The sequence below is a fragment of the Gadus chalcogrammus genome, chromosome 17, assembly GCF_026213295.1.
Source record: "Gadus chalcogrammus isolate NIFS_2021 chromosome 17, NIFS_Gcha_1.0, whole genome shotgun sequence".
NCBI lineage: Eukaryota > Metazoa > Chordata > Actinopteri > Gadiformes > Gadidae > Gadus > Gadus chalcogrammus.
In genome coordinates this window covers 11,655,819-11,680,925 of record NC_079428.1, presented here as the reverse complement: position 1 = coordinate 11,680,925, position 25,107 = coordinate 11,655,819, and the positions used below count along the sequence as shown (strand labels likewise).

The following is a 25,107-nucleotide window of genomic DNA, read 5'->3' as shown; positions in this document are numbered from 1 at the left end:
GGCTGCTTTCATCTCTCTTTCATCCTTCCTTGTGATCTCTTTCCCCTGTAGCTTGACCTCTCTCACATCTCTCTCTCTCTCCCTCTCATCTCTCTCTTTACACATCGTGATGCGCACATTATTATTGTTAGAAAGTTCCTTCCTTCTTTTTGTGGTTGAAAGAGAGCAATGTGGACTTCAACAACAATACCAAAGTTGGGTCTCTTTCGTTGCACTCAAACAAGAACATTGATGTCTTTGTTTCATCCTTATAAGAGTCAGAACAAAACCCCAAAACAAGTTTGGTACACATCTGGGCCTCCGAATCTAAATAAACAAAACAAGCACAACACACTAACCCAAACAGCTTCAGACCACCAGACAACCACTCCAGAGCACTCAACACCTCACGCCAAGCTTGTTTTTTGTTTATTTCATCTCTTTCTCTCCACCTAAGTAAACCTGGAATCCGGATGGAAACACAAGTTTCCATCTCCCCATCCCTCGTGTCGTGGTCGTTTAACTAGCACTAGGTGAGGCCTGCTGCCAGGGGTTAAAACCAGGGGTAACTCCAGTTCGTTCTGTCCTGTCCAAGAACAAGGTCTCCATTCAAACTCCCCTCCAGTGTTTTGGGGGTTGGGGGAAGGAGGGAGGGGGGGGGGTTTGCAGACGACAGGCTAGGTTTAGGTTTCCAGCTCATGTGGGCTGAGCGCAAGCCAGACACTAATTGGCTGTCGGCTGCAGAGGGGGAAGCGGGTTGAGATGAGCTGTGGTCCGCATGACGAAGAACCAACCGCCATACCTGCACCGCAGGGGCGGGGGGGGAGGGGGGACAGAGGGGGGGGCGGGGGGGTGGGGGACAGAGTGGGGGGTTAGGGGGGGAGTGGAGGACTAAGGCAAGACAGGCAGAGGCTGGAGGGAGTGAGCTAGAGAGAGGGAGGGATACAGAGATGTAGGGGGGAGTGAGAGGGAATAGAGAGTGTGGATGGAGAGGGAGAGAGAGCACCAGACACACAGAGAGAGAGAGAGAGAGAGAGAGAGAGAGAGAGAGAGAGAGAGAGAGAGAGAGAGAGAGAGAGAGAGAGGGGGAGACGGACAACCCACAGTGAATGAATCCCATCTGACCCAGAGAGGTTCCCAGATTGAACCCCGCCACACACTGTCCTCTCGGCTACCCTAAATATTGCAATTAAATCCACTTAGTCTGTAAGCGGTTGCCAGAGACGACTCACAACTGACCCGTCTTAAAGTTAGCTGTGGCGACATGCTGCTATACTTACCATGTCAATTACATATTCTTATAACTTATTATAACAATTATTTATTATAAAAATGATGATTCAACATTCAATGGGCTTTATTATATTGGCATGGAAAATGTGGAAAAATAAAATATGAAATAAATATGGAAAATGTTGCTCTCTCTCTCTCTCTCTCTCTCGGTCTCCCTCTACTAGTAACTGTGCTCAAGAGCTTTCTAAATAAACAGGGCTTCTCTGGCTGACCCGGTGTTTATTTACGGGACGCCGAAGAGAAGCGCGTTCCAGATGTGCGGTGAGGAGCGCGCTCCACTGATGTTGCTAAGAGAGCGATGCTTGGCCACTTCCCCTAATCCTTGAGTAACGCCCCATTGAGTTTAGCGTTGAGCTGATGGGTTAGATTCATGAACCAAATTAAGATCTCGGTGAATTATTGTGTCGGTTTGAGTTATAAAATGTTGATGTATCTTAAGGGAAATTGTAATTAATGTTTTTCCCCCTCTCCTCTCCCCTCTCCTCCTCAGTTCTGTGAGTGGTGCAAGTCTCTGATCCGAGACCAGCGGTGTCTGCTCCTCTCCGTGCTCCTGGGCATGGCGTCCATGGTGTGTTTGGGCGTTTCCCTGGGTACCGCCCTGCCATCCCTCCTCGTCCCCTTCACCCTGTGGATGGTCAGTTAGGCCCGGTGACCGACGGTTACGAGGAAATTAGACTTGTGTGGTACAAAGATCGTCGCGTACGAATGCTGACCTGACTTTTCTGGACGGGGTCATCATCGGTAGGAGGGGAGGGAGGTGGAGATGAGGGGGGGGGTGTAAGGAACAAATTACATCATCCCGATTCTTGTTTTCCAACTTCACAAACGTCTCTCGTATGTGTCCTCTGTTTGACTCTCCCAAAAAAAAAACTCCAAAACACCCTTGTGCGATTGGCTGATTCCCAGGAAGTTGGAGTGGCCTCGGCCCAAGAGCAAGAGCCACGACTCCCGCGCCAGGACAGAGGGAGGGAAACACTCTCCTCCGTCTCCCTTTACAGTCCACCTTCTAACTGCGGAGCAGTCCATGAAATCTCAACGAGCCTCTTATGTCGACTTCACTCGCACATCTGATGTGGTATGAAGAAAAGTGACATCATTTCCATTCCTCTGTGTACATTGTTAATCCATAAATGATTCGCCTTGTCGGTCTTCGAACCTACTCACGATCAAATGCATGTAGATAGCATGTATATCATTTTTAATAAATGCTAACTGCGGCCCTCTGCCCAGGGACACGTATGGCTCCCGCACCAGAGGTTGGTTAGCCTTCCTCTAGAGGAGCGCTCTGCATCAACTCGTTCAGATCGGAACTTCTTCGAGACATAAATTCCACAAAGTGCTGTTTCTCCGGGATGGGACATTGTGTGAAAGCTTTGTATTGTGTGTAAATAGTGTTTCTGTGTTGTATACTGTTTACATGCAGTCCATATATCAGACGATATACGACGCAGGGATGTACGGAATGCTTTTGTAAATATTTGTAACCACTCTTTGACTTTGATTGTTTTCTAACAGTCAAATTGAAGTTTGTAGATTTTTTATATATTTTTTGATATCCTAACACTTTATACTGTATTTTCATCAAAGAAAATAATAAAATGTTCTGAACAGATTTTGATCTTGTCTTTGCATCGTGTCACAATTCAAGTACTGACAACGTTTTTGTGTGTGTGTGTGTCTGTGTGTGTGTGTCTGTGTGTGTGTGTGTGTGTGTGTGTGTGTGTGTGTGTATGTGTGTGTGTGTGTGTGTGTGTGTGTGTGTGTGTGTGTGTGTGTGTGTGTGTGTGTGTGTGTGTGCTTGCGTGTGTGTGAATAGCCTGTGTGGGTGTGGTAGTGAGTTTCAATAAAACATAAAGATAATTCGAACAATGATATGTTTCAGCCCATGTGTTACATGTCAACATTTTTATCTCTACTGCCCTCTTCTCCCTTCTCCCACCCCCTTTCTTAACCTCCCTCCCTCTTTTACTTCCTCTCTCCCTTGATTTTGTGTCCTGCTCGTTCTATCACAGAGTGTTGTTAAGGAATGTGGAATCACAGCATAGCCAGTGATTAGTCAATCTTGTGGAAAACACATTGTACGTGTGTTTGCGTGTGTGTATTTGCGCGCGTGTGTGTGTGTGTGTGTGTGAGAGAGAGGTTGTTTGTGTTTGTCTGTGTGCGCACATGAATGAGTTATGAGTCTAACATATGCGACGATTTTGACGCCATTAATCAGTCTGTGTTGTTAGTCTCACAGAGTTTGATGTTTGTGAAGCAACAACCATGTGTGTTATATTGAGAAATGTTGTAACTGAGGGAAAAGTTTTTCTTCATCTGGTGGGTTGTTAAGTAGCTGAGCAAGATTAGCCACTTCTGCAATACATGCCATTTCTGCAATACTTCTAATAATCTCTCTCCCCCCCTCCCTTGCGCTCTATTTCGCACTCTCTCTCTCTGATACTCTCTCTTTCCTTCCCCATCCCACCACCCGGGGGAATAATCCCGAGCATTAATCAACGCAGCGCTGCATTGATAGCTTCTTTGCTTCTCTTCTCTTCCCACTCCGCTATCCTTCTCTTCCATTCTGTCTGACAATCAGACGCCATGTTCCCTCTGCACCTCCTCTCTCTGCTCTTCATCGCCGCCCAGAGACCCCGGGGGAAGGAGAAGGGGCGAGCGAGCGTGCAGAGGTCTGAGGAGGAGACGGAGTGCGACCTGCTCTTTCAGAGGGGAGACCTACTCGAGGTGCCTCGAACCCTCTTCACACACTTTGGGATCTACCTGGGAGGGGGATAGTAAGTGTGGACCAAAACCTACACACACACACACACACACACACACACACACACACATACACACATACACACACACACACACACACACACACACACACACACACACACACACACACACACACACACACACACACACACACACACACACATACATTCACACAGGCATACACACACACACACACACACACACACACACACACACACACACACACACACACACACACACACACACACACACACACACACACACACACACACACACACACACACACACACACATTTCAATGTCTTTATTTGTGTCCGCATTTATAAAATACATTGCAAGGGCACAAATATTTTCAGTTGCTTTTGATGCCCTACATCCTCGAAACAACATGTTGCAGTACTTGAGTCAAACATGCACAGAATAGACAGTACGTACACATGAGCTTATTCAATCAACGTTGGTTGCACACAGTCTGTTAACAGACAGAGAAAATCTATGGGTACAGAACACACCTCCTCCTCCAAATAGCTCGGCTGCCTATAATGGAGGAGATTGAGCAATATGTTGCAAGCTGCTTTGCTTTACATATGGACAACCTCATAATTCTCAAGCCTCTGACCACCAGCCTGTGGACATGACCTAGGCTGCCGAAAATAAAAACGATGAGCTGGCATTTATAGCCTAAACGTATAATAGCTTGCACTAATGGTTGGTACTTAACTTGTTTAGTGAGGAAAGCTTCCTCTAAACTTGAGTCGAAAGTGCAACCAACTTCCCATAGGAAAACCTCTCTGCTATTCTCATCAATCACAATGACATCTGGTGTATTTGCTGTCATACCTTGAAATACATGGGGGTCATTGCATTGAAACATTTCTGGTTTCACACATGAATGTTTGTAGAACAAAACAGAGGAATCAAACATGGGTGACATGTCAACAATTCTGTCACGCCTGGCTATGTATAGTCCTTGGTAAACATTACAGCCGTTTAAAATGTGGGACATAGACTCTATGGTCTGACGCTATCCATGGTGTAGACAGTGAGAGTCATGATTATTGGGATACCAGATGGACAGATTCAGTTTAGTTGGCAGCACCTGGAGGCGTGCCTTTACTGTAAAAATTAGGATATCCGCATCGATAGCTGCATTTTTTAGAATCGAGTGGGACACAGAGTGATCAGCTGACTGGAGGCAGGCAAGCTTCCCTTGCAGCCTCAGTCCTGTCCAGCGCTCCTTGCTCTCTTGCTCTCTGAGCGTTAAATAACAAACAAAACAAAAAGTAATAGGGAAAAACACACACACACACCCACACACACACACCCACACACACACACACACACACAAGCACGCACGGACATACACACACATGCCCTGTAGCAATAGTGTGTACACATCTGTGCTAACATGCATATATGGTAAGTGACTGATGAACTGATGAACACTGGGAGGTCATCGCAGTATGAGGTTATCATTCACTGATAGGGTCATCATCAGTAATAACCAAACTATTTTAACCCCTTTTTTTCTGTAACAATTGACTGCATTTGTATTTTTACATTTAACTTTGAATGATGTCAGTAAGTTTAATATCATAATGCTTTTAAAACTTTTTCGCCTCTTTTTCTATTGATAAGATTCTCATTAAAGAAAGAACCTGTTATCACTCATCACGGTTCATCTTTGTTACCTTCTTATTTTCTTCCATTCTCTGCTTGCTTTTTTTGTCCATCTCCCCCTCCTCCCCCTCCTCCTCTTCCTCCTCTTCCTCCTCCCCCTCTTATTTTCTTCCTTGTCCTGTCCTCTCCAGTGTGGCTCACCTCATCCCAGATATCCTGCCAATGTTCTCTAAGGACCAGGGGAAGATTGGGCAGATGGTCACCAACGGTCGACTCATACTGGGAGTTCTGGTTAAGGTAGGTTGCAGATCAGTCTGAGCAGAAACTTGACTTTATATTCCCATGTACTCCTTTTCCACTGTCACTAGAGCCGATGACTGAAGTCCAAAAAGAGCCAACTTGACCTTTTCACTCGTGAGGATGCTGCTGAATAATTTATTTTGTTCCCTGTTATACAAACTGGAACCCTCAGTCTGTCTCAGTGGTCTTGCACTTGAACTCAAAGTGATATAGAATATACATAGATTGCCCGTTCCAGTGTGTGACACACATTTGTATTCCTAGTGTGCCAGTGTGAGGGTGGACTCTATAGAGGACTTTGCCTACGGATCCCAGATCCTGGTGAACCGGAGGGACAAGGTAAGTGATGAGGAGAAGGAAGAAGACGAAAAGGAGGAAGGCTCTTGTCCAGACCAGGAGGACTCCCAAAGCCTTGTCTGCTTCCTTCTGCTCCAAAACCCACAACACTAACCTGTTACCTGGTCCCATATAGTTGACATGCATATGTTTTGAACTTCTGAATCAAAACCTACACCCCTGAACCGATATATTATGTTCCATCTGTATACAATTATATTTAGGAATATATGTATATTTATAGATACACATATTATATATATATATATATAATTATTATTTATGCATTCATTGTATTAGCTCCAGTAAGCTAGCAGAGTCTACCCTACAGTGTATATATTTACTGTGCTTTCCAATGGATCCAAAATGCCCCCGTTTTCTCAGCTCTCCATTCGTTCCCTGGGCCAGGTGTGCAGCCGTCCGCCATTAGGGGGAGAGGAGGTGGCGCGGCGCGCAGAGAAGCTACGCGGCTCAGTGCGCTACAGCCTGCTGTGGTACAACTGTGAGCACTATGTGATGTACTGTCGCTACGGCACCCTGGTCAGCTTCCAGACTTTTCAGGTGGGTCAGCCATTAAGGGTTATTGACTGGAACCATTTTACACACACACACACACACACACACACACAGACAGGCACACACACAAACATGCACATACACACACGCACACTCAAACATGCACACACACACACACACACACACACACACACACACACACACACACACACACACACACACACACACACACACACACACACACACACACACACACACACACACACACACACACACACACACACACAGGGTTACGTTGCATATAGCAAACCGGAAAAAATAAATAGATTCAAACACACAAACACATAGTCCTTAATTAACAAAGAAAGAACACTTTTATGTGATGGATTTCTTTTCACAGATATATCCAAATACAAACACACATAGGTGCGCACACACATCCCCAACGCACAAGCACACACGGAACCATGCGTCCCCCTTGTGCCAAGGGCCCCCACCCTTCAAATCCTCGTTTTTGGGTTGCCCTGGTGGAGATTAATACCACAACCACAGAAGGTTGAGTGTTGTTTTAATTGAGCTGCTTAGTCCCTCTGGGGCGGCACAGCTCCCCATAAACACTCCATTGTGTTGGACTTGTTGTCGGGGGAGACCGCAGGCTGCCATGGCCGCTGCGTCAACCAGATGCTGTCACAACCCTGGAGTTCCCACAGCCTCCTTCCTTCAGCCTGCTTCCTGTCACTGTTGTGATGTTACCATGCATCAGCACACTGGCTTAAAGGGGAAGAGAACCCAGCTCCCTTTTGGTTTAACATGTGGTTATATGACTTTTATGATCTTCAACGTGGAATCCCATTTGATCACTGTCACTGAAATAAGAGGAAACAGGTGTCAAATCCAAGGTTTCCCATGCCACACATTTTTTCAATTTCATAGCGTTCGAAGTCAAGCTGAAATCACTTACACATTAGCCTCTTAGTCAACTTCTGATTAATGCCTTTCGTAGTTCATCTTCTAGCTGGCTTGGTATCTAAATTATCTTCTGACCAATACATTTACTTCTATTTCATCTTCTAGCTGGCTTGGGATCCATATTAACTCCTGACTACCTTCACTTCTAATTAATTTTAGTTCAATTATTTTAGTTTTCATCTAAGCGTTTAAATTGTTTCTTGTAGATGAACTTGAAACTCAATTAGGCATATCTTAAGCGTCAGTGTCTAACTTGCTTATCCTCAAACTCTTTTATCCAAAGCAACTTCAAAGTGAGGCTGAGAACAATAAAACCATGCATTACTATACATCAAAGTCCGCTTTCAAGTATGAAAGCGAACTTGCTATGGGGTTTGTACATCAGAAATCATTGTGAGACTTAATAGAGTTGTAGTCATGTTAAATCCTACATAGAATGCAATATACAGCAACTCTTGGCTCATCAAAACATTGTTTTCCACGTCTAGCATGAGAAGAGCTGTGGCAGTTCAAAGCAATGTCTCCTCAAAATGACAAATAATTTCACAATCAATCAACAAATGACCACAAATCTATTCTGATCAAATTAATAAATTAATCTGTTTCGAAGCACCAGACATTGGCAACTGTTTTCTCCATTATACAGTCTCTCTCTTGAATATAAAGGCGTCTTTCAAGTGTAATTTAACATGGGATGAAATGCTGTTTTTTCCCTCCAAACAATTGCTCTATAATGACAATTCCGGTAAGATGGCACCATCTGCGGGCCAAAGTGGAATACTGACACTACTTTCTCTCCCTGTGTATTGATTAAAAAAAGGCCTACTTCTGACAGCCTTCACTACATTAAAGTGACAATTGAATGCAACTAAACTGTCTTTTGCTCTCTCTTTCCCTGTCTTCTCTCCATCCCAGTTCTGTAAAACGGTGCGGAAGATGTTGCTTAGTCGCCGCGTTGCCAAGGTGACCGCTTTGTTGTGGGCTAGTCTACTGCTCTACTTCAGGACGGTGTCCGCATGCGCTGTCCCGCCGGCCATCACCATGCCTTTCATCATCTGGATGGCCTCCTAGAAAACCCACTAACACGCACACGCTGAAACAAATGAAGTAAAATGAAAGTTTCAGGATACATCTTTAATAGTGATTTATACAGTTTTAAAAAATATTATTGATTTTCCTATTTTCTATCTTATTTAATGGATTAACTGGTTATTGTAAACGATGTTAACTTCTGACTACTTTTTGACATATTATTGCTATTAGTACAATTCAATGTATTGCATTGTACTACTAGCAATAATATGTCAAAAAGTTGTACAATTCAAAGGATTTAATTGTACTATGAGAGTTTTTAATTGAAGCTGTTTCGCACGTAAACTACAGCAAGCATCCCGCCTTAAACCTTTAAATAAAGCCCGCTGATTGGCCGAATTGCCACCAGTTCAACTAGGTATGAAGCACGTGAGAAGATCCCGACACGTAGCTGTCAATCACCACAGCATCCTCGTCGACCGGAAGTTGATTGGTGTTTTGCTTATATCTTTGCTTGCATTAGTTTTTTAATGAATGAGCACGCAGAGGCTCAACGTCTAAACGTCTGACTCCGCCTCCGCAGATCGAGGAGTGGGCTAAAGTTGTGGGCGCCACCTACGGACAGTAGCGTAAAACCCACATGGTAGAATGTAGAATAACTAACGTTATCTATATTTTATACAAGTTAGTTCCGACAAAGTATTTTCATTGGACAAGAGGCATTCCATGCGTGCTGACTTCGCTGTTTATGTTCTAGCTAGCTAATGTGTGCATGTGTTGCTTGGAAACAGTTCAGTCCCAGTCCAGTTGCGGATCTATTTGTTGGCGGAGCCAAATAAATCATTAAAGAGCCCATGCCATTAAAATCACATTTTTCCTATTGTTTGTTAAATAACATAGGTCTGAATAAGTTTGTGAGCTGTGGTAAGTTTGAAATCTATGCAGTTTGTCTGCTGAATGCAATAGGCAATGAAAGGAAAAAGGCAGAAGAAATGAGCTGATCTGGATAAGGTGACACTGTGACGTAGCGTTGTCAAATTATTATTCATGGCCCTGCCCACTTGGTTGGTTCGTAACCACCCACAAGAATTCTGAAGGAGTCAGAGGGGGGGTCAAGGAGGGGGGTAGTGGTGTGGGACTGCTCCAGGACTGCGTTACAGTCCTGGAGCTCTATATCTAAATAATATCATATAATACATAGATATCTATATCAAATAATACATATTATCACAGCCAAAAGCTGTGTGCGCGTCCAGACGATATAATGAATCACAAAGGACTTCGTCGGGTTCTCCGACGTCTCTGGTTCTTCCACTTCCACATCAATCTGAAGTAGACGCGGTCGTTAGAGATTCATAATAGCCTATCGTCTGGAGGCTCACACAGCTTTTGGCCGTGATAATATATATTATATATTATATGATATAGATATCTATGTATAATATGGGTTTCAAAGAGCCATTGCGATACATCCACCGTAAACAGAGCGCATGGTACCGTGGCTACAAGCTGCTCAGGGCCAGGTGATAATATAAATTATATATTATATGATATAGATATCTATGCATAATATGGGTTTCTACGAGCCATTGCGATACATCCACCGTAAACAGAGCGCATGGTACTGTCAGTGGCTACAAGCTGCTCAGGGCCACACCCCCACCCCCCCTCCTTGACCTGCCTTGACACGCCCACCGTATACAGAGCGCATGGTACTGTGGCTACAAGCTGCTCAGGGCCACACCACTACCCCCCTCCTTGACCTGCCTTGACACGCCCACCGAAACAGCGCGTTTGGGGGAAGCTCAATGTCCGACTGTTTCGGAGTGACTGTAACTCTGCACCACGGCTGAATTTCGGGGACGTCTTTGAATACTGTGTTTGTGGCCCACTAATACCTATATTAAAGCATCCATAAATAGAATGGCATGGGATCTTTAAATAAACAAACAAATGTTCACTAATTAATGGTGCTTGTAGAACTGTTGTATAAAAGCATTATCACAATCGAGGTCGTGCTGTTGTAGTGCTGATATTCAGTACAATGCACTCCCTCTTATGTGATATTTACATAAAGATTATAATACAACTATTATATATATAGATTATAATATAATTCCATTGAAATACACAGGGAGAGCTGATAAGTAAGTTAAATGTATTACGTTTGATCAACTCTGTCCTCCTGGTATGTGCCAAAATGTAGTTATTTTGGGAAAACATGTTTCTTTTCGTATCTTAAATGTCAATACCAGCCTACATAATATTGATGATAATAATAATAATAAAAAGATATATATATGTATATATATATATATATATATATATAATATATATATATATATATATATATATATATATATACATACACACACATATAGCATTTTTTTTTTCAGAGTGACAATTAAAACAGTATATATAAAGACACATGTTATTTTGTACACTCAATTATATTATCTAAGTCAAATAAACCAACAACAGAAGTCTTTGCATCATTGATTCTTTATTTTTTTTACCCCAGCTCTAAACATGTTTGATCTGTAAAGAGAAAAATGATAGATGTTATAGCACACACACACACACACACACACACACACACACACACACACACACACACACACACACACACACACACACACACACACACACACACACACACACACACACACACACAAAGGCAACACAAGGTCAATCAAAGTATCTGTTGGGTAACAAATGGACACAGAGAATGAATGAAGGAATGTATTTTTCATTACATTTATTTTGATCATTGACAACGCAGAATTCCAATAACAAAATTTAATGCACTGTGCAAAGAGTAAGGCCATGCAGTAATGTTGATATTCAAATCCTGTTCTAATTCAAGTGAATGATTTTTTGATTACCTTCTTTATTCCACACCGACATACTAGTGTCATGATCCGTCTGTTTCCTTGTCTTGTTTTGGTGTGTTACCTGTTAGTTTGGTATCGGTCTTGTTTCTCCCCATGTCAGGTTTCCCTCCTGTGTGATTACTGCTTCCTCCCTAATGTGTCTCAGCTGTTACTCGTTGCGTGCCCTGTGTGTTTGGTATTTAAGCCCTTGTCTTTCCTTTGTTCCTTGTCGGATCATTTTAGTTTGTGGTGAGTTCGGTCCTGTGTGTTACCTGTGTTCCCCGCGTCACCCGTGTTCCTTGCCTTTTTGAGTTAATAAATTATCCTTTTACCTGAACAGTCTGCAATTGGGTTACCTGCCTGCCTGCCACCCGCTAACCGTGACAGAATGATCCGACCATCATTGGACCCAGCGGACGCCTTTTTTTTGTTGGAGGCTGTGTTGGGGCGTACGTTAAGCGCTGTAGCTTCAAGTCGTGTCGCCTTACGGACTATCAGAGTGAGGGCGCTGAGTTTGGAGTGCCATCCGGTTCGACATTTCTCTCCAGCCCCTGAGCTGACTCCGGTCCCCGAGCCCTGTCCGGTTCCTGAACCCTACTCCTTCCCGAGGGTGCCCCTCTTCAAGATCTTCCAGAAGGGGCCCGGCCTCTACCTTGCCTTCCAGAGGGGTGCAGCCTTCTAAACCTTCCAGAAGGGGCCCGCCCTCTACCTTGCCTTCCCGAGGGGTTCCGCCTTCTAAACCTTCCAGACCTTCCAGAAAGGGCCCGCCATCTACCTCTTCTTTGCCGATGCCGCCAACCTGTGGGTCTTCGCCGTTGCAGGCCTCCAGACTTTATTTTTTTGATCCCTCCCCCTGGCTCCCCTCCACCCACCCTATTTGGATTTGACTTTCTTTTTTTTGGCATGTCGTGGGTCGCCTGGTAGTCGACCCTTGAGGGGGGGCGGGGTGGGTACTGTCATGATCTGTCTGTTTCCTTGTCTTGTTTTGGTGTGTTACCTGTTACTTTGGTATCGGTCTTGTTTCTCCCCATGTCAGGTTTCCCTCCTGTGTGATTACTGCTCCCTCCTTAATGTGTCTCAGCTGTTACTCGTTGCGTGCCCTGTGTGTTTGGTATTTAAGCCCTTGTCTTTCCTTTGTTCCTTGTCAGATCATTTTAGTTTGTGGTGAGTTCTGTCGTGTGTTACCTGTGTTCCCCGTGTCATCCGTGTTCCTTGCCTTTTAAAGTTATTAAATTATCCTTTTACCTGAACAGTCTGCAATTCGGGCCTGGCTGTCACCCGCTAACCGTGACAACTAGGGTAGAAACACACAAATACAGTGCATTGGTTACTGTGTTTATATACCTGGATTTTAAATATAAGATAAAATATATATTTTGATACATTGCGGTAACTTGGCAAAAAATAGTATTATTCACACGACTGACATAAACATGAGGCCAATGCACGTTATGAATAGTTTAATCATCAACTAGTTGGTTTCTTGAACTAGTTTATAATTTACACGAACAGAACGGCAACTCACCTCTTGGTGCGCAATAAAGCGCGCAATAACCTTCCTCTTCCGGGTGCTATTGGGCAGGCGGATTCAGATTCAGACCAGACGTTCAGAAGTTGAGCCTCTGCGTGCTGCAGCCAGGGCTTACTCGCTGTATTCGGCAGGCTACTCACTTCCACCCAAGAGCCAGTCGGTAAACACTTTGGTGAGACACCTGGGTGATACATTAACGTGTTCTCTAGAATAAAGACGTTGTAAAACGTTCCCGATATGTGCGATAGCTTATTAGCAAGCGTAGCTAATGTTAGCGCTCTTTACGATCATTTCCCGCACTTTGAAGTTACTTCTGTATTACTTCTGTACTATTTCCCGGGAAACAGGTTCGCGTTAGAGATTTGATACTTCATCAATTAAGCTTACTAAGATGTATTAATAGTAATAATGATAATAATAGACCTCTGTTCTTTTGAGCCACCATAGACTTGACCTGGCGGGTAATTCTGCGTTTTAATTATTCTACCGTCCATACGGGGTCGATGGTATTTCCCATTCATTGACAATTGTACTATTTAAAATAGTTAAATTTTTTGTTGCCATACCCCGCAAAGAATAAGCCTGAAAAAGTTGATTGACATAATCAATCAAAAAGCAAAAAACTGTTTTTTTCACTTCGGAAGTCAGTTGAACCTGAATTATATACCGTATACGTGCGCAAAAGTCACACCGGAATTGCATTTTACTGTAGAGCTAGTGGGATGCACTTCCAACAGTGGAATGGGAGATGTCACTGTTTTAATTGCATTTTAGTTAAGTTAAGGGTACTTGGTAAGTCTCCCAAGGAGGCCTCCTTGGCAGGTACACACCGCTAGACAACGGCACTGATACCGTTGATGGCGACTTTAGTTCCCCGCGGCACATTGCTGTGATTTAGAGAGAGACCGGATAAACATGATCCAATATCTTAAAAACTTAAAAAAACTACAACCCCTCCGTCAGCTGCCACTACAAGGATCTTCTAATGCGTTACAAACGTGACCAAAAGTGACGACTTTTAGTCAGCTTTTATTCAATAACTCATCCGTGAACATGAGTCCGATTTTCACAGAGAATGATTGGGTAGACAACTACTCCCATGTTTCCACGTTACTTCCAACTGCTCTTTTGTTATTCTTTGAGTGTGACAAAATATATATATATATACAACAATATATACCTTAAATAAAAAAGGTTCCTTGAATTTAGTTATCTCAACCCTAAGGTAATGTTAACTACAGAGTTAACTCTAACCTTGAAGGGCCGCTTCCTGTCCTACACCACGTCGGTGAAGCGAACGTTAATGTTAACCTAACTGTGCTCTTTTCGCAGAAATCGCCATAACGGAGCGGGACTGTGGTATGGATACCAACCAGGCGGTGCCCGTAGAGGTGGCGCTCCTGGAGCTCATGAAGAAGACCGGATACAGCATGATGCAGGAGAACGGCCAGCGGAAGTACGGCCCACCCCCAGGTAAGGATTTATACATATCCTGCTGTATATAAAATATGTTTATTACACAGGTCTTTTCAACTTTCCGTTCACTTGCATGGGCACTTCACATCTTCCGGCGGTCAATTATTTTTTGATAATTCATTGGCACCGGATGAATAATGACCGCTGTCAAGATAAACAAAAGGACTTTTTGCCTTTGGTTTCACTCCGCACGTAGTCAGGTAACTTGTCAATGTAATAAGCGGGATACGTATCAACCCAAGCGCTGTCGGTTGCTAAGCGACGACGTCAACGTCTTGGGCAGACTATTTCTCTGCTGACCAACACTATGAATGCTGGTAACAAATACATTGTAAATAAATTGTTTCGTTTTGGGAAGTAGCCGTGTAATAAGCGGGATAATGTATAGAACTTTGCCGGTCATTATCGTAAAATAAGCCCCTTCATGGCGAAGCAAGACACCTCCGCTGCGCGTCGGTGTCCTGTTCGCCCTGTCTGGGCTTATTTTCTCGATAATGACCGGCGTTCTATACATTATCCCTTACTTATTCTACTTCATTTAAGAATGCTCGATTCTGATTGGCTGGGAGGGGTGCATTAATCCGGCATATTGCCCGCTGACTTGTCGGTTCTACTTGCTGCTGACTGAGCACAGTAGATCAATACGCCGCTTGTATCGTTTTCTATCACATACATTTCAAACATGAGGTCCATTGATAGCCTACATTTATTCCAAATAAAAATTATTTGGAATAAGGAGTGCATGTTTGATCGATCGTCATTAAAGCTGACTTGATACGAATGCAGCAACTACATTATTAAACTAGTGATCAGATGCAGCCTTGTGTGGTTGCTATAGAAACGAGTTACCTACAGCTGTGCTAATGTTGTTCAACGTAGTTCTAAAGGGAACTACTTTTCGAGGGAGATGAACTTAAACAGAGTATACATTTAATAAGCATGCAATACGAATAAGAAAAAGGCTAATTATTAAAGTATTATTTGTTTTATTATGTTGGCCGGCGAGAAGTAGAATAAACAGAATAATCACCTCAAGGCAGGGCAATAAACGGTAAGCCGCCCACGAGCCGGGCATATCAAACTGTTTATTGCCCTGCCTTGAGGGGATTATTCCTTACTTATAGTATAGACATATGTGTACTGCTATAATGAGTGTGTGAGTATGTGTACTACTGTGATGTGTGTGTGTATCTCTACTGCTGTAAGGATTGTTGAGTGTGTGTACTGGCGTAAAGAATGTCAGTACTGCTGTAATGAGTCTGGGAGTATGTGTCTACTGCTGTAATGAGTGTCCGAGTGTTTTTTTACTGCTACCCAATGAAATTGAGTTCATTGAATAGTCAATGCCAAACTGATGACAGACTATGAATGACTTTTAGGTACATACCCTCCCAAATTATCTTGGATTCATTTATTTATCCTTTCACATACATGAGTTTTGGGAGTTTGCATTTCCAAATCTATTTCTAGGATCTTTTTTTAATTTTGACTGGTAATAGCATTTTAATAGAACACTGTCACAACACAAGAAAATGAATGTTTTCCTTTTAAATGTACTAACCCTAACCCAGAAGGCCAGAATTAACTTTAATTTATTAACTTAAATTAAAGCTGTGATAATTAAGCTAACCAGTCATTCGATCAAACTGCATATCATCCACTAGGATTGGTCGGTTTGAGGCTGTAGTACCCCCCCATTGAATAGAGCATTATCCTGATTGGTTGTCAGGTTGGGACGGCCCGCCCCCGCCCAGGGGCAGCGAGGTGTTTGTCGGGAAGATTCCCAGGGACATGTATGAGGATGAGCTGGTGCCCGTGTTCGAGAAGGCCGGCTACATCTACACATTCAGACTCATGATGGAGTTCAGCGGAGAGAACCGCGGCTATGCCTTCGTAATGTACACCAAAAGGTAAGAGACACAGAGAGAGAGGGTTTCAGCACCAGAGAGAGAGAGCGGTACGGACCGTGGTGAGGGAAGTTTCTTTGTTTTACGGTAAAATGATCTAGTAAAATTATTCATCCGCCCAGGCTCGAAGCTCAAAGAGGTTGCTAGATTGGGGACACTGAAAGAACACAAGCGCAAGATGAAATGTTGAGGTCGGGGAAGCCAGTATTTCCACATAGCATGTTTCTATAATAACTGTTGACAAGGGGTGGAACAGTTGACAAATTGCACTGTTCTCTTTTCTTGAACAAATTAACCGAACAATACATGCATTGCCCAAACCGTGGCTAGCGAACTGAAAGGAATGATGTTTTACTTGAACTGTTCCATCCCTACCGCTAACAATTTGTAACACATTGTTCCCTTGCATTTTTTTCTCCTCTTCTCATCTCAAATCCTCTCATCTGCACTTATTCCCTCTCCTCTCCTCTCCCCTTAACCCTCTCTTCCCTCTTCATCCACCCTCTTCTAATCTTCTCTACTTTCTTCTCCTACCCCCTGCCTCTCTCCTCTCTGCTATTCTCTCCACTTCTACCCTCCCCTCTCTTATTCTCCTATCCCTGCTCCTTTTTCTCCCTTCTCTCTCCCCTATCGCTTCTCCCCTCTACCCTATTTTCCTACTCTCTAATCTCTCCTCTCTCCTCCCGCTCTCTTCCCCTCTCTCCTCCCTCTATCTCCTCTCCTCAGAGAGATGGCGCAGAAGGCCATCCACATGCTGGATAACTATGAGATCCGACCGGGGAAGTACATCGGAGTGTGCGTGAGTCTGGACAACTGCCGTCTCTTTGTGGGCTCACTTCCCAAAGACAAGAACAAAGAGGAGATAATGGAGGAGATGAAGAAGGTACACAGTACATGCACACACACACACATACACACACACTCACTCATGCACTCTCGCAATCTTTTATCTGTTGAGAATACTTGAATTGCTGTCAAAGCCATACTGCAGCCTCGACACTGTCCGATACATGGTATTATATTGTACCCCTTAGCAGTTTCTTTGCTTATTTTATGAATTGTATGAACTCTAATGATTCTTGAACTTTTTGGGTTATATCTTCCTTGTTGAATGCACTTATTGTAAGGTAAAAGGTAAAAGTGTCAGCTATTTAAATGTAATGTAATGAATGGAGTCCCATCCTACTGTAGTCAGATTGACTGATTATTCTGTGATTGTTTGGGCAGGTAACAGAGGGAGTTGTGGATGTCATAGTGTATCCCAGTGCTACTGATAAGAACAGGAACAGAGGCTTCGCCTTTGTAGAGTACGAGTCCCACAAGGCTGCAGCAATGGCCCGCAGGAAACTCATACCAGGTAACACTCTAGCATACACACCAGTACACACTCGCATAGCTTTACACCGCACACGGCTCAGCTCTGACCAATCAGGGCATCTCTTTCCTGACTGGTTCGGATAATTCATCCTGCCTTTCAATCAATGGCGGAGAAACGTAACAAAGGAGGGAGCAGAGAAGGGGATGGTTTTTTGGTAGTTTAGATTGAAAGTCTGGCTATTAAATGACTTCATCATGGACTTAGATTTCGAAAATGCGAGTGTTTGAATTTGTTTTCTTTATTTCTAAGACGCAATTCGTTAAATCAAATCTGTTATCCTAAATGTGTTACTTGAACATAATTTTCCTTAGTGCGTCATTAATGTCGGTCGCCTTTTGCACCTAGAGATAAAAGAAACAAGTTGCTGCTGCACCCGAATGTGCTTTAAAACGGTTTTCATGTCAAGGTTTCCCCAGACCAAAAGCCTCAGAAGTACCGAAATACTTTAAATTAGCAGACAACCACATGTCCGCTTTGTTCTAGGGATGGGCGATATGGCCTAAAATCCATATTTCGATATACATTGCAACCTATTGCGATAACGATATATATCACGATATATATCACGATATATAAATCATAATAGAATCATTTCAGAACAGGTTACACAGAATTTAAGGAAAGCCAAACTGCTTAGTGTATAAAACAAAAGAAGAAAGAAACTTAGTATGTCGTTTTGAGAACATTTATTGTGCAAAGCTGTGATCATACAACATAATGTTGTAGCTGCAGAGACTTTAACAAAGAAAAAATCTTCTGTGTAATGACGTATACTTGTTAATAAAGAAACGGATACTGTGAATTAGGGAAATACGTCAAGGCATGGCTATTTTAAATAAAGAAAAATCTTCCAAGTGTGTGCACAGATACTTGATATTAAAACATAAAAGTGCAAAATGAACGCATACAATTTTGAAAGGAACATGAAATGAGCGCAATCACCAGCTCCTCCGTTTCGCTTTCAGCCATATTTACTTAGATGACGATGGTGCGTTGAAGCTGGTTGCAGATCCTGGCTCTTTAAATTTCGCGGGTCGCGGATGATGCGTTGCAGCCGGTCGCAGCTCGTGGCTCTTTAAATTTCGCGGGTCTCGGATGATGCGATGCAGCTGGTTGCAGCTCGTGGCTCTTTTTAAATTTCGCGGGTCGCGGACGATGCGTTGCAGACGGTTGCAGCTCGTGGCTCTTTATATTTCGCGGGTCATGGATAGATCGCGTCAAACATGCATTATCGGGATAGAGCAATATAACAAAAATCTCTATCGTAGGCCATATTATATCGTTTATATCGTATATCGTTTATATCGCGCATTCCTACTTTGTTCCCTGTGCAAAATGTAAATGACATACCCCAGCTGCATTTCTGCAATGCGCCACCACCTGGGCCCCGTTTCCCGATATCGATGGATCTTCGCTCGTAAGATCATTCTCCCGATGGATCTTTCGAACCATCGATAATTTCTTTGTTGCGTTTCCCGAAACTCCTCTTGACATGAACGCGCGTGCACTGCGCTAACGACGTCGTAGGATTTTAACTGTCTACTGACACGGTGCTAAAATGGGCTCCGTAGGAGGGGGAGACGCAGGAATGTCGCAGGAAAATTGTGTTAAAAAGGGTTAAAATATCTCCCCATCAAGGACAACAGCAGAGTAGCCTAACTGCAATTATATGAATGCTAAAGACATTAAAACACAATTGATTAGGCTTAAGCCGACATATATCAGTCCTAATCCTGAATGCACTGTGCGTTTCACGGCATTTTCCACCCTGAAATAATTCCATTTGACAAAAAATTTAAAATAGCTTGTGTGACAACTACATTTATCTTAATGGGCTGATTTCTGAAACATGCTTTGCGCAGCAAAGAGAGCCGACTTAATCTGATTCCGCATAAAGTTTCCTTGATTGATCATTTGATTGGCTATAAACTTTGATTCCAATTCTCACGCCCCACGTTGATGGCCACGTCTACATCTGTCGGAAGGGATATGCCGCTGCCAACTACCAGGTGGTGTGCGACCATCAGGGCATCATCCTGGATGTCGTAGCGAGATGGCCTGGAAGCACTCACGACTTCTTCGTGTTCCGCGAGTCCTCCATCGGACGGCTGGCTGCAGCCTCCAGGGGAGAGTGGCGGCTCCTCGGAGACAGTGGCTATCCGCTTAGGCCTCACCTGTTCACCCCAGTTGCTAACCCGGGAGACGTCCACGAGGAACAGTACAACGAAGCCCACCGTCTGGCCCGTTGCATTGTCGAGCGCACAATCGGCAGGTGGAAATTGCGCTTCCGATGCCTCCACAAGTCCGGCGGAGGGCTCCAGTTTGCGCCAGCCAAGTCGTGCGCTATGATCTGCGTGACGGCAATGTTGCACAACATTGCAGCCAAGGCTGGGGTGGCGTTGGGTGAACCGGACGAGGATGAGGATGAGGAAGATCCGTTTCGGGACGGCCTCCCGGATTACGCTGCTGGTTTGGAATCACGCCGAAGAGTGATCGCGGCTTTTTTTTAACCCCTCCTCCCCATGTCACTAAACATCCCCGTCAACGTGAACAATCGCCACCATATCCCAGCCTTTTGCCTGCTCCGTTTGCCTTTTAATTTTTCTTTCATTAATTATTTTGTTAATTTTTTTATTTTTTGGGTTATTTTAGGCTATGTTTTATGAGTAGCCTATGTCACAGTCTGCACAAATCCCCCCACTTTCTCTCACACATTTTGAGTGCCCTGCCTGCGCAAACATTTTCTGGACTGTCCCGTTTTATTTTTGGCCATTTTAACATCTTTATTAATAAATAAATGAATAATCTTTATTAATCACCAAACTAAGAACATAAAGGCGCAATGCGTTTTAATAAAACGCATCCAATACACGGAATGTCCGATGGTGACGCCACTGAGGCTATAGTAGGCTAACGATTCTCTTAGCGTCCTACGAGTACCCCTGGAGTACTCGTTAGTTATGAGTGTTTTCACAACGTTCGTTACCAATGATGCTTTCGGGAAACACAGTGAAAACTCTACGATGCCCTTTCGACGCACTTCACGATCCACTTAGGCTAACGACGCTTTCGGGAAACGAGGCCCAGGAAAGAAGGCGTGCAGTTGCTACTCTGGAAGGATGAACGACAGAAAAGGCAAAAACACAGTGGGCATTCAATTAGCAGCCCGCTTTACTATTAATAATAATAATAATAAAAATAATTTCCTTTCATTTTCCTATCCTACAGTGCTGGGATTTCAACTTTGGATGTAATTGTTTGATTTTTTGTTAGAAAGACATGGATATTCAACAGATATTTACCAACCTGATTGCAGTGATTGGCTCCAAGCAAAGCTGTCGGGACAATAGACAAAAGCCTAACTAGCCACAATTAAACAGATATCTCACTATACTAACAGATATCTCACTGTTCCCAAGGGATTAAATTCACAGTTTAGAAGTGTATCCCACTAGCTCTACAACATTAGAGCATTACAAGCTAAAGCCATCAAACTCAATTCTATGCATTGTTGGATGAAAATGGTTAGTTTTCGTTGAGGTTAATCGATTAAACGATATCATAATCAATAGAATATTATGTTAGTGGCAGCCCTTATGTATACTGAGTGTGTTGTCTGTTAAATGTCCTTCACACCCACCAGCATCTGTAATGCTCTGCAGTACCGGTGGTTATCTGCTAGATGGTGACAGAGGATAGACTACTACGTTACATCTTTATGGGGACTTTGATGTGGAAGCGGACCATCTGTTTAAGCTTGAATTTTAAGACTTTGAGATGTAAAAAAAATACATATGGGGCTGAAAGGTCGAGGAAGGATGGGGGGGGGGGGGCATGTTGTCCCCATGGTTACGACCCGGGGCGATTTTATGATGCTCTTTTAGTAGCCAAACGTGGTTGTGTATATGTGTTTTAATCAGCAAAGTTGTATATGAAATACACCCCACACACCACCAATCTTTGACAAGTATGAAGCGAACATCTAAATCGGCTGACGAGAAAACATGAGCTTCACACATCCATTCACCTTTGCCTTGTACAATAAGAGTCTGAAAGGCTTCACCTTCTCTCTGACGCCATCATCAACAATGTTGGCCCAGACGGGGCAACACACATCCACGCCGACGGTGTCCCTTGGTTGTGACGTCGAGGAGTACACCAAAAGGCACTTTGATGTCACTAAAATAACACTTCCCTGTGTGCGGAGCCCAGTGGAAAGTTCACATACTGGTTGGCAGAGATTTGCAAAAACATAGGAATTTTCCCCCGGTTTTCTCTTAAGTCAGGGTCTTATTTCAGTGAACGTACTACAATGGCATATATTGCAATGTTGAAGATCATATCATGCATATTAAAACGTTTGAAAAAGATAAAAAAACATCCTGCGTGCAACACCCCTTTAAGTCAACCTAAAAGCGTGTGCTAAACTGCTCGGGTGCACACGTGCTCTCACTTGGAGAGAGACCATTAAATTGACTCTCCGCAGTACACAATCACTACAGTCTGTCTGTTGGCTCTCCCTTCTGTTGCCAGAGAGCTGATTGGTTACCTGCCGAGGGCCACATTTCACCAGCACATTAACCGAATGACGGTTGTAATCCTCCAAGCTTCTTAAACTGCCCCTCCGCCTGCCAGGGTTATGAGCAATAGGGAAATGAGCTACTGGGTGTTGTTTAACCACAACCTGGCAACCACACGTGCTGATGTCCTCTGGGTGTATTTGTGTGTGTGCACAACAGAATCACTACAGCTGTGGGGCCTCAACATCCAGGTGGACTGGGCGGAGCCGGAGAAGGACGTGGATGAGGAGACCATGCAGCGCGTCAGGGTCCTATATGTACGTTCACCTCTCTCTTTCTCTGCGTTTCAATGCGCACCTGTCAACGTGTTCTATGTGGTAGTGTTTCCGTGTTTAATAATATAAGTGTGTTTTTTTGTGAGGGTACATTTTGTGTGTGTGTGTGTGTCTGTGTGTGTGTGATTGTAAGGTTTCGATTTAAGCAACTAACCGGCCTGATACGACCAGTGTGTTTATTGTTTTGTTGTCCCGACGTGACTTTTTAATGGCCCGGGGCCATATTACCCCTACCACACACACACACACGCAGACAAATGTACAACCATTAAGCGTCAGTTTGAGACCACATAACTTTAAAACCAAGGGGCTTTGGGTCCTGCGGTATCCAACATGGAGTCTGTCTGATGTGCTTCCTGTAAGGGCTGTTGGTGTTGTTGTTGTCTTGGGGACTCACGCAGGGCTCTGAGGTCATCATTTAAGATGCCGGAAGACCCAACGCCTGATGCCTTGATACCTGATACTTTATTCTGGATGCTGCTTTATATACGCTTTCATCCAAATCCCACTTTCACTTCACTTTCTGCACACACACACACCTCTCCCCCTCTGTTTCCCTGCCTCGCTCTACCATCACGTCTCTCTCCCCGCCGCCTCAGTGCCTCACTCTTGTCTCTCTCCTTGCTGTGTCCCTGCCTCACTCTACCACCACTAGGGATCGACCGATTATCGGCGCCGATATTCGGCATTTTGACGCATATCGGCATTAGCCTTTTTTAAGAGATCCACACAAACGGCCGATAAGAGATCAATTTAAAACGGGGTTATTTTGGCTCTGATGCAGCCGCACCTCTCTGTCTGCTGTCACTACGCTGTCTCCAGCATTGTCCAACCCACAGCACCATCTGATTGGTTACACGCTCTGGTTACACGCAGAGCCACGACAGACAAAAAAAAGCTCAAACAAACAGTGTTTTGACTATTATATTTACTTAAAAAGTGAAAACTGCAATGGTATAAACACCAAAACTGAAATTGTAAAAATTCTATAAATAACTATGTACAAATAAACAAAAATAAGTGCAATAACAATTAGGGATGTCCCGATCCAGCTTTTTGCACTTCCGATCCGATACCGATATTGTAGCTTTTAGCATCGGCCGATACCGATACCGGCCGATCCAAGCATGTATTAAAGATTAAAGATATTTACTTATTTTGTTGTACTACTCATGTTGAAAAGGGTTTTACTCTTAAGAACAACTAGCCAACTTAATTAGGTTAGTTTGAATAATCCACAATAGTTGGTAATGAGAAGCTGACCTGTTTATTCAGGGTTAAATAAACACAAAATAGACAAAATAATAAATAGTCAAATTACCACACACACACTGAATTGGCATCAGTGCTCTGTTCTTGAACAACAAGAGTGTAAACAATATTGTAAACAATATAACATTATATATAAAAGCAACACACACAAAACCTTAGTAGAAAATAGTCAAATTACCACACACACAGTGTGCGCTAGGTGTGCTGAACAACGCGGACCGGATTTGGGGGGAAAAGCTGAAAAAAACTGGAATGGATTACTTACATTGGTGCGCTCGAAAACACGGACCGGAGTTTTGAAAACAAACTGGATCGGGAGTCCGGATCGGGATTTTCCCGTGAAGGCCGATCCGATATTGATATGCATTTTTTTGCTAATATCGGCGGCCGATCCGATCCAAATATCGGATCGGGACATCCCTAATAACAATGTGAAAATAAACAAAAATAACTACTTACATGATTCCCTCCCTCACTCACTCCCTCCCTCCCCCTCCTTTCTTCTCCGGGCGCTTAGGCATCTTTCAAAATGTTTATAAAACCAAACACACAAAAGTAAATAAAAATAAAACCACACACGAGCGCGCAAATCAACCACTTGCTTCACACTCGCACTCTGGGGAAGAGCCTGCTAGTTTACGCACACCCCATGCGCATTTGTTTTCTCAACCACACGTGAGACGGTGTTTGACATGCTGGATATCGTCAGAAAGGTATTTTCATTGGATATTAGGATATCTAAGGCCCGACCCTTGCTGTCTGCTGGTGTAGCTGTCAATCAAAGTATACATGCCCCGTTTTGATAGTGATCGCCTCATTGTCTTGATGTCACCGTGAGACCCTGGCGAACAAAGTGGATTCCATGAATCAGACGGCAATAGCGGATTTCAAACCCTAAATCGCAGTTTTCTACAAAATAACATTGCAGCGTTTCCGTTTTCTATTTTTCGGCTGCTTTATATAAGATGGCTTGTGCATATACACAATGTAATTAGACTAAAATAATA

General features: G+C 43.6%; 3 protein-coding genes across 3 annotated transcripts in view; all 3 read left to right on the top strand.

Moving 5' to 3' along the window:
• The window catches only part of LOC130369913 (lecithin retinol acyltransferase-like), a 3,565-nt gene extending 690 nt beyond the window's left edge, over positions 1-2,875 (top strand). Inside the window, exons 2-3 of the mRNA XM_056575520.1 lie at positions 1,763-2,013; positions 2,179-2,875. Of these exons, the coding sequence (XP_056431495.1) occupies positions 1,763-1,915 (153 nt within the window). The 3' untranslated portion in view covers positions 1,916-2,013; positions 2,179-2,875. The remainder of the gene's footprint in view (positions 1-1,762; positions 2,014-2,178) is intronic.
• An 832-nt stretch (positions 2,876-3,707) lies between these two features.
• On the top strand, positions 3,708-9,902 carry LOC130369998 (lecithin retinol acyltransferase-like). Its single transcript, XM_056575624.1, has 5 exons — positions 3,708-4,049; positions 5,847-5,952; positions 6,220-6,294; positions 6,700-6,852; positions 8,692-9,902. The coding sequence occupies exons 1-5, from the start codon at positions 3,859-3,861 to the stop codon at positions 8,845-8,847; spliced, it is 681 nt and encodes a 226-aa protein (XP_056431599.1). The 5' UTR covers positions 3,708-3,858; the 3' UTR covers positions 8,848-9,902.
• A 3,366-nt stretch (positions 9,903-13,268) lies between these two features.
• rbm46 (RNA binding motif protein 46) overlaps positions 13,269-25,107 on the top strand; it is a 56,430-nt gene continuing 44,591 nt past the window's right edge. The window contains exons 1-6 of the mRNA XM_056575655.1: positions 13,269-13,384; positions 14,545-14,685; positions 16,418-16,598; positions 17,322-17,478; positions 17,823-17,952; positions 22,713-22,810. Of these exons, the coding sequence (XP_056431630.1) occupies positions 14,574-14,685; positions 16,418-16,598; positions 17,322-17,478; positions 17,823-17,952; positions 22,713-22,810 (678 nt within the window). The 5' untranslated portion in view covers positions 13,269-13,384; positions 14,545-14,573. The remainder of the gene's footprint in view (positions 13,385-14,544; positions 14,686-16,417; positions 16,599-17,321; positions 17,479-17,822; positions 17,953-22,712; positions 22,811-25,107) is intronic.